The sequence below is a fragment of the Sinocyclocheilus anshuiensis genome, unplaced genomic scaffold (assembly GCF_001515605.1).
Source record: "Sinocyclocheilus anshuiensis isolate Anshui unplaced genomic scaffold, SAMN03320099.WGS_v1.1 scaffold1804, whole genome shotgun sequence".
NCBI classification, from domain to species: domain Eukaryota; kingdom Metazoa; phylum Chordata; class Actinopteri; order Cypriniformes; family Cyprinidae; genus Sinocyclocheilus; species Sinocyclocheilus anshuiensis.
In genome coordinates, this window is record NW_015555844.1 from 302,498 (window position 1) to 313,038 (window position 10,541).

Sequence of the window (10,541 nt, forward strand, 5' to 3'; positions counted from 1 at the left end):
TTTTGTTTACAAGCAGATACCCTGTTCTTTCTTTTGATGTTTGTATGTTCAGATATTCATATAACAAAATACATACAAATTAATACCTAAATAAGGACATAGTAGTATACTTAAAGTATGATGTAAAGTTCACTTAAAGAAAACTTATTTATAAGTTAAACTTAGTATACTACGAGTATATTTGCAGTAAAAAACTACTAAACTAGAAGTTTACTGAGACTATACTTCAAAGTGTACTAAAAATGCTACAAGCATTTAATTAGTAAACTATCAGTATACCTATAAGTTCACTTTTAGTATAGTTGCAGTACAAACTAAAAACATATATGTAAACTAGTTGTGTACTCAAAGTTTACTACTGTTATACTTAAAATATACTTAAATGTATACATTTATATACTAGAAAGTGGGCCAATTTAGTCCCAAGGAGTATTGAAATAGTACACTTACTAGTATACTAGGTTTTATTATACTACTAGTACACTGATATTTGTAAACTTACTACATAAAGCATACTTAAAATATACTTGAACTTTACTTAAGTTTACTTAATAAAATAAACTTAAAATATACTTCTTTTTGGTAAGGGTATAGACAAACTTTAACAAGTGACATGATTTATAGCATTCCCATCTTATTTCAGATGATTATTTGCTTTACAGAAATCTCAATAGCTTTACAGATGCTGTAACCACAATGTCAGTCATATGTCAGCGTCTTTCCAATAAAGAGCATATTAATTTCAGCGTGATACATATGATGTAATGTGAAACCTGTCCCTCCATTATCAAAGTGCTGTCATGAACAGAGGAAAGAGATCATATTAGCTCAACCTGTATGTGTTCATATATAAAGCAGCCTGGGGCGAAGTCTTTAACCCGTCAGTCCTGATTGGACTGAGAAAACAACCACTTTGACACCTGGGAAATCAGATCCAACAGCAGTATCATGAGAGCCTCTTTCCGTGAGGGATCTGGTTCAAACATGTTAGTGCACTTCAAGATCTATATAGCCCTCCAATAGCAATCTCACTTCCCTCAATGCTCATGATATCATCCATTGTGCAGGAGATGCTCTAGTTTAAGAGACATTTATCAAAGCACACAGGGGATTCCTTTTTTCAGTTAAGTGTCAGTGTTAAGGACTTCACATTCAAAATGTCAGATTTACAATAGCACCCAAACGAGTGCAGTAAAAGTGAGCAAAACAGTGAATTTGACATGTTTTTGTGCCTGGATTTTGTCAGACGTTTATTAATGACTATCTAAGTGATATTTGCATCCAGACATCAGGCTAATGGCCAGGTGTAATTGCAGCCTGTCACCTGGCCCGTTCTCTATAATATGGTAATGTTAGAAGCACTAGAACAGTTTGTAGTGTTCAAGCCACACAGGAAGACTGTGATTGTGGGGAAATAATAACACAAGAGGTTTAAATTGCACATTATCACAGCCAAGGTATGCAGAGAGCTTGTTTCAGCATGAAGGGGGCGGTAAATCTGTGTTACATTGCCCCTTCAATCTGTACACTAAGTACAGAGGAGAGCACATGCACTAAAGCTGCTTTTATTACCACCTAAGGACCAGAGCCTCAAGGTGACAGTATTCATTGCATTTAATGTGTTCATTAGACGTCATATGTGTATCTGAAATACAACTGGATTCACATCTCCCCGTGAGAATTGATTCAGTGAATCAGGACAATGCTGATTCACACTAATGTCAACAGAAAAACACAAAGTCCCAAATCCTTCTCTAGTGTCTATCCTGAGCTTTGAAGTAAAGGCAGCAGAGAGAAAAAAGTATAAATCCATAAATGGATTTATAGGGATAATTTACTCAGAAATTAAAATTGTGCCATCATTTACTCTCATGTTATTCCAAACCTGTATGAGTTTCTTTTTTTGTTCTGTTGAACATAAAAGACGACATTTTGAAGAATATGAGTAAAAAAAAATTATATGGAAATCAATGGCTACCAGCAACAGTTTGGTTACCAACATTCTTCAAAATATCTTCTTTTGTGTTCACGAGAAGAAAGAAATGCACACAGGTTTGCAAAAACTTGAGGGTCAGTAAATCATCTTCATTTTTGGGTGAACTATCCCTTTAAGAGCGCTAAAAAAGGCAAACATCTACTATTACATGATGATATTAGTGAAATACAATATCGTCCAAAGTTTGGGGTTAGTACATTTTTTATTTACTAATGTGTGTGCGCTAAACTAATAATTTTATTCAGAAAGGAGGCATCTAATTAATTAAAAGTTAAGACATTCAAAATGATACAAAAAAATATATATTTCAAATAAATGCTGTTTTTTTAACTGCACCACCTTGATAATAATAAATGTTTCTTAAGCATCAAATCACCATATTAGAATGATTTCTAAAGGATCATGTGACACTGAAGACTGAAGTATGATGCTGAAAATTCAGCTTTACCATATTTTAAAATATTCTTATATTACATTTGATAATATAATTAATAATTTTAATATTAATTAATTAATATAATAATAGAAAGCATTTTTAAATTCTAATATTATTTCATAGTATTGTTTTTACTGTATTCTTACTGTATCTTTTGGTGAGCTTAAAAAACATCTTTCAAAAACATTATCGTATGACCCCAAACATTTGAATGGTATATCCTTTTCTGAATCTGTGCATTTACTAAAACAATGCCTAAATGTAAATTTGGTTAACTCTGCTCAATACATTTAAAAAGGTAAACATAAAAACTCTTCTTTCATAGGTTAAAAAAGCCCCTGGAAATCTATTGCCCCTAAATTGAAAAGTTAATTTCTGACCTGGTAGTCATGCATTGATTTATAATATCAATATGAAAATGAATTAGACCTAAGAAAAGTGACCTAAGAAATTACCTAAATTACCTAAGAAATGTGACCTTAGAAAAAGTGAATTAATATTTAGAGAACCATATCACCCTCTAGTGGCTGCAATAAATCCACCCTGCAAATATCCACAGAGATTTTCACAAGTCTTCACAGCAAGCATGATCCATTTGATTAGTTTTATATGGTAATGTACAAATTTATGAACATGACAACACTCATTACAGTAAACTGAACTGACCTTTAACAGATATATCTTTACACCAAATCTGCTTCTTTTAGGCACTTGACACAATTTACACAATTATTGGTTAATAATAATCTAGGACCAACAAAGAATTACCACATGTGTAAATTATGAGGTGCACCTTTAAATTGCCTTTTAATTTTCCTTTCATCTCCACTTAACTACATACTGAAAACGCCCATAATTATCAGCCATTGGAAAAACCCCATTAGTCATCCATCTTAACCAGTGCCAATCATCTTCCACACTTACCCGCTGGTCAGCTCATCAGAGCGGGCGTTCTTAGCCAACACGTCTCCATCACTCATGTAGCCGCTCATTTCCAGCCCCACACCTGCCAGCTCCAGATCCTCCACCCTGTCTCCCAACTCCAGGCCACAGAAGGCGCTGCCACGCGCTGCCAGCTGCTTCCGTAAAGGAGCCTGGTACAGATAACGGCCCTGGCCGGACGCCACACCTCCGCTGCGGGACTGATACCCGTTACCAACCGAGGGAGCATCTCCTGCTTGTAGACGGGGGCTGGACTGGCCTATGCGACTGGCCCAGGACAGCGGCGCGGGGCGAGATGCCATGCTGAGGATGCTGCGACTGCTCATTTCAGTAGTAACGCTACCATCAAAAGTGGTCTCCAGTGTGCTGAGAGACAAAGAACATTTAAAATTCACACAAATTCATATATTGACACATTAAAAGTCAATATAAAATCAAATTCATATGACCTTTTAAAGCTAAAATGTACCATGGTATCAATAGTTATACCATGGTACATATCTATAGTTTCTTCAAAAATACCATGTTATTAGTTGTTTTTATTACAGTAGTGGCTTGTACCAAGTTTGACCAACATTTCTAGGCTGTTGTAGTATAGTTAATTCCAGGAAACCACAGTTACTATGGTATTTTTCACCAAATAGAATTCAATTACAATATTTACTTAACTTATAATATGAGGAAAGGTTTTATGCATAGTACTGAGGAATTGTAACCAATATCCTGAAACCTCAGGAAACAAAAATGCCTTGCTGCTCTCATTTTGCTCTAAAATTGACTTTTTAAGCAGTTCACAATTACAGCATGATGCCATCATAGCAATGCAGTCTGGGTCAATCAGATGAATAATCAAAAAAGAGGAACAAAGAAGGTTTTAAGAATAGAGATGGAAAGAGCATGGTAGAGCTGGTGGACAGACTCTATTCAATTAGTCATTTACAGTTAAAAGAGTCAAGCTGAGGAAGGAATGGCAACTTGTTATTGTCTCAAAAGATAAAATACTGTGAGAAAAAAGTGTCCTTTTATGGCAGCCTGTGTCTTTGCCAGTTGAATTGGGGAATAATCTGCTTTTTCCCTCACTGTTAAAGCTTCACTGTTCACCAAAGAACCATCTTCTTATCTTAGCCACTTTCTGAAAGTTCTCCTGCTACATCAGACTGTGAAAAGTAAGAAATAGATGCATCTACCTGTGTGTGATTTGCGTCCCCCGCAAACTTGACATGGTCTCTTCTAAATTCTGCCGCAGGTCAGCAATATTTTTGACAGTCCTTAGACGTCTGGTCTCTGGATCTTCACCTGAAAATAGGGCATGAATTTTCACATATATCGGTATTTAAACACTGTTCAACAGTTTGGGTAAGATTTGTTTTTCAAATAAATGCTCTTCTTTTGAATTTTCTGTTCATCAAACAATGCTAACTATTGTTTTCAACACTGACTGCCAATAATAAATGTTTCTTGAGCAACAAATCAGCATATTAAAATGATTTCTGAAGCATCATGTGGCAATATGGTGGTGCATAATGGTGCATTGATTATTATAATTACTAAAAGGAAAAGGTCTTAGAATATCAGATGTTTTAAACTTCATCAGATATGAAATGAACAGGTTACCTGACAGGTCCTCAGTAGAAGACTGGTCGATCTTACTGAAGCTACTGGAGTCACTACTACGACATCCACAGCTTGGGATTGTGCCAATGTTTCCATCTGCCTCATTCTGAGACCTAAAAACACAGGGGTTAAAATTTAAAAAGATGTCATTCATGTACATGCATACACATTTTCTGTGACATTCTAGTCAGCAGAAGTCATGGCCTGACTAAAGGAATCCTTTATGGAAAACAAACACAGGGCAACAGGTCTGTTTCAGAGGAAATACCAGTTAAACGCTTCACAGCTGAGCCTGACGGGGAGTCATACACATGTGAGCACGCATGCACACTTACTACAGCCGTTCACAATGAGTTTTACAGTGGCAGTCTCATAAATCAAATACAAATGTTTTGGCATGAATCCATTTTATTTATCTGTCTATCTGCTATGTGCTACATGCATGCATTAAGATTTCACTAGAGTTTTTTTCAGTACAAATCAATATCATCTTGTGTTATGTTGTTAGTAAGATGCTCTTTAGCATGTTTGTAGCATGATGGTACAGTATGTGATTGTGTTTTGGTTTTGGGTGGTTGTCAGGAGGTTGCTATTCTGCTACTAAGGTCTTGTGAGAGATTTTAAGCAAATTGTACTATACATTTATTAATATTTAGAATTTGATTGTTATATCTTCAGTATTCATTTCCATTTTAGTTTGTTTTAGCAATTTTTCACTTTATTAGCTTTTTTATTTCAGTTTTAATTCTAGTATTTTGTAGTTTTAGTACTTCAAATTAAACTTATTTTAGTTAGTTGCCAAGGTAACATTTCTAACTTTCTTTTTTTCTTCATTTTTTTGGACTGCATTTGTGAGAAAAGAAAATTTAAGCCATTGTTTTTTTTTTTTTTTTTGGAGTATCAATTTTAGTTAACAGCAAAATACAGATGAAATCACACCTATTTCAAACCACATATCACAGGATTTGAATTAAAATTCAGACTTTGAAAAATCAGAAATGTGTTTCGGTTTGAATAGTCCAGTGTTAGTTTATTATTACAGATATACTGTTATTATTTTTATTAACATTTTGATTTAGTGTTTATTTTTGTTTTTAACATGAGTTTATTTTTATTAGTTTTATTTCTATTTTTATATATTTTATATTTTATTTTAATATTTATTTTTATTTCAGTTTTATTTTTAGTAACTTAGGCACTTCAGCTTATTTTATTTCAGTTTGTTGCCAAAGCAACATACCTAATTTTTTTAAGTTTAATTTTTTCCGTCTAATATTTATAATTAGTATTATTTCAGCTTTATTTCAATTAACAAAAACCTTTTTTAATAGTCTAGTTTCAGTTAACAAAAAAACAAAAACAAAACTACTACTTACTGGTCTAAAGTCAAAAGACCCCCCCATAATCTCTAGATCTGGCTCGAGTTTCTCCTTTGATCTAAATCTATGTATTTTGGGCTGTTTTATCATCCTCCAGATGAAAATCCCAGGACGAGTCTCACCTGTACATGAAGGGTGCTACGGTGGCTGTGTTGGGGTGGCTGTACTGCTGCTGTGGCTGAGGCAGCTGCACACTGACTGTGTTGCTGGCCGTGGATTGTGTTCCGTTGGCCACCGGGGCGGCGCTGTGGTGTCCTTTCCCCTCGGTGGAAGCCAGGCTGGAAGAGGACGAGGAATGTCGGCTGTCCCTATGAAGTCCCAGACCCCCTCCCAGACGCATACTGCGGGGCCTCTCATTGTCTTTACCACTGAGGGCCAACGCTGAACTTTTTACCGCTCCATTTCCAGTGTTTTTACTTCCTGGTTTTGGAATTCCGCTTTGCACAGGGGCGGGGCTATCTTTCTTGGTACCGCCCACTTTGCCGCCTTTGGGTATGAAGCTGGCGATCTTGGAGGCTTTCCTGGGCTCTGCCTCAGAGGGAGCAACTCTGCTTGAGGGAACAACTTCCTCCCTAACTTCCTCTTTGATCTCTACCTTTTCGGAAGAAGGGACACACTTTGACCCCTCTTTCCCATTTTTGTCTTTTTCTTTAGCTCGTTCTTTTTCTTTTTCTTTATCTATGGCTTTAGTTGAGGCTTTTTTTCCTGTGAGCGCCCGGCTAAATGTCCGTTGCGCAATGCCCTTTAGCGCAATCTTTGGGCTGCTGGTTGTCATCATAACGGCACTCGATCCGTTCGTGGGCCTGACATTCCCATCCATTTCCTCAGTGGGTTTTGTATTGGAACCAGCCTCGACTCTTTCTAAAACCAAACCGCCATCTTTTCCTCCTGTCGGCGTAACGGCGCTCTCTGCTTGCGTGGATGACTTGGAGCCTCCTTTGCTGTTGAAAAGTTTGAGTTTCTCCAGCATGGACTTTTGAGGCACAGCTTTCGGTGGCGGCTCTGCAGGCACGGGCTCCTTGGCTTGGAGATCTGGTTTGATGGAAAGCACCGTGGAGGTAGCGGTGGAGGTAGCAGTGTGCTTGGTGCTCTGAGATTTGCTTCTCCAGGGTTTGCTACTCAAGTTGGGCTGGGGGATGGCTGATGATGAAGATGAAGATGCCACAGTGCTGGTGCTAACAGAGGTGCAGGCGGACGCCAGGGATGACAGAGTGTGCTCAGTCACGCCGTGTGAGGAGACACTCTCTGATGATTCTGGTGAGGAAATGACATGAGGTGACAGTGAAACACAGCAAAATCAGAGAGACAGGATAAAACAGTCATGGAGAAAGTTGGACTGCATATGTGAGAGAAGAGCAGTTCATACTCACATTCATATTTGTATCATGAAATCTGAATTTGAATTAAATCAGATTTTGAATCCTCTTAAAACCAGAAAAGTTGGTCCAATGTTATTTTAGTGTATACACTATTCTAGGATTTGTTCATATTTTGAATTAACATTTCTTTTCTTTCTATTTTTTATCATTTATTTAACCAGGAAGGTCCCAATGAAATACAATAAGAGTCCTGGTCAAGATGGGCAAAAAAAACATAATATATGAAATACATGAAAACCACACGGCAACTGAACACTATATATATATATATATATATAAACATCGTTCTATAAAAATTGACAGGTCAAGAAATGGTTCGGATTCCATGTTTAGTATTTTAGTTTGTTTCGGGTTTTTTATGTGCTTTTTTTCATTTTAAATGTTCTTTTTAACATTCTATTTAAGTTCCATTTATTTTTATTTCAGTTTTAGTAATCTTACTACTTAAACGTAAGTTACATTTACATCTATGCATTTTTGCAGACACACCGCATCGATATGTGTTTGAAATCCAATCAAAATCTAATTTTTGCAAATGAGTCAAAGTCTGATCAGATTTCATGTGGTTTTTCATAATTATGGAACACATAACATCATATATGAGAAAGTTTCTTGGCACTGCTCTGACACATACATCATTACTATAGCAACAGATACAACAACAACACTGATGAACAGTCAGTCCAAAAGATCAGATCTGAAAACCAAATAGATGTTGTGGAAAAAATAACCTGGGAAGCATGGAAATAAAGTCAAAATTAAAGCAAACTTAATCAAAGGCTACGGAAAACAGGAGAAAAGTTTTGAAAGTTTAACCGGAGATGAATATTGAAACTGTTCTCCCTGGCCATAAAAGGCTAGCTACTCCTAAGCTAATGTTATTCTAATAGTAAGCAGCAGACAGCCGACTGAGATCCATTCTAAACTGTTTACACTAACACAGCGAGTAAGACTTTAATGCCCATTCAAACACTGGAGGCCAAATTTAGCTTTTGTGCTCTGTGTGACATACACAATCAAAACTTCCTTTAAATAACTGACATGAAATATAACCCATACCAAAACCGAAATGTTAAATAATGCATGAAAATCTATAATTAGCCAGTGTTAATTGATGAAATAAACAGACATGCATTCTAGCACAACAGAGTTATAAAAACGTCCTTGAAAACAAACTGTTAAATCAGCCAAACCTTGCAGAATGACATGTATTGCTCATATGAAATAGTCTAAAAATGTAAATTATAATCATGGAAAATGTTCCTCTTCACTGTAGTAAAAAAATCTGTTTATAAAAAGCAAAGAAAAACATAAAAATTAAAATGAAATCAGCATGCTATCTGTATCTCATTCACCTGGCAGGTCCATTTGTTAAAGTGCGCTGGTTTCACCGTCAGTCCAGCCTGTAGTGTCTCAGTAGTCGAGGAGCTACACTGCAAATAAAACACTAACTGCAAACAGTTCTCGCACAGAAACCCCGCTGTCCTTCTGTCCAGCCTCCTCCCTCTGAGCCTCTAGATCACTCTCAACACACTCGCTCTGCCAGCCGGCCGGTGGTCCAGACCCAGAAAAAAAGACTGAAGTGCCCAAAAACTCTAAACACAACTCTAAATCATCTGAGCATATAGGCCTACTAATGCTGCACATTACAAATGAGATCAAAAACTATAGGTTTATCCCACTGAGTGCCTAGTTGGAGTGCTGGATATTTCTCACAGATACTTTATGTGCCGTTTATTCAGATATATATATAATTTTAAACAGACGGAAATATTATTTGACATAATATTAGCTACAAACTTCTGGTAAGCACATGTTAAGACTGAATGTAAAGGTTTTGACTAAAAATCCACTGATTACACTCAAATGTTTTATAATTTTTCAGGTTCAGCGTTTATCTGTATATTTTATTAAACGATCTGACATGGGGAGAAAAACACTGTTCCCATCTCATTCCGTTTGGCATTTAATGAGCGGCACAGAAACAAAGCGGCAATTAGGAAGTGATTAAGGTCCAATTAGCCATGCAAGCCAAAGAGAAGTGGGTCAGACCACTAATGACTTCCAATAGGTAGAGAGAGGAAAGAGAGGGGCCGAGAAGGGGATAGGTCGGAAAAAATACCTCGGTTATAGAACTGAAAGTTGAGAGAGAGAAAAAGTTGAGCAGTTACTGTCCAGAAACAGACCATATGACAATGAACTGCAAAACTTTGGTCAGAAATAATCTTGCTGTCACCCTCATATCATTAGGAAACTCTAGAGCAACTTTCTGCCCTCAGGGTTTGTGGCCCCTCTCAGTTCCTCTTAACGTCCATATTTAAGTGATTATTTCTCCACGGCAGAATAAAAGCTATCATTAGTCTCAGATGACCACCCTACGAGAGCCCACCAATAAACACATCATGCCTGTTTCATATTGCACCTTGTCAGTGTTTTTTCCCTCTGTTATTAAATACAGTCATCATGTGATTGTAAGATAATTCCAGTTGTTATTGGTCATATTTTTATCTTGTATTCATCATGTAAACTGATTAGGCTCGTATTTCATTAAAGGGGTCATAGGATGCCCATTTTCCACAAGTTGATATTTATTATAAGGCGATTTGCAAAGATCCATTAAAAAACCTTATACTCACTTCTTCTGTAAGTGAAGCTGGATCACGAATGATTTGCGCGAACATAGACGCATTTAGACAGATCGGGGGCGCATTCCTTTCAAAAACAAACGTAATCCTCTGCATCTTCAGCGGCTCAGATGTCGGGAGTAAATGACGACTGCTATGTTCATTATTACA

General features: G+C 36.7%; 1 protein-coding gene across 1 annotated transcript in view; it reads right to left on the minus strand.

The window, feature by feature from the left end:
* LOC107675604 (neuron navigator 2-like) overlaps window positions 1–10,541 on the minus strand; it is a 125,825-nt gene that overhangs the window by 47,700 nt on the left and 67,584 nt on the right. Inside the window, exons 8-11 of the mRNA XM_016470007.1 lie at window positions 6,490–7,621; window positions 4,989–5,101; window positions 4,562–4,670; window positions 3,357–3,740 (exon numbers count right to left, since the gene is read on the minus strand). Coding sequence (XP_016325493.1) covers window positions 3,357–3,740; window positions 4,562–4,670; window positions 4,989–5,101; window positions 6,490–7,621 — 1,738 coding nt within the window. The remainder of the gene's footprint in view (window positions 1–3,356; window positions 3,741–4,561; window positions 4,671–4,988; window positions 5,102–6,489; window positions 7,622–10,541) is intronic.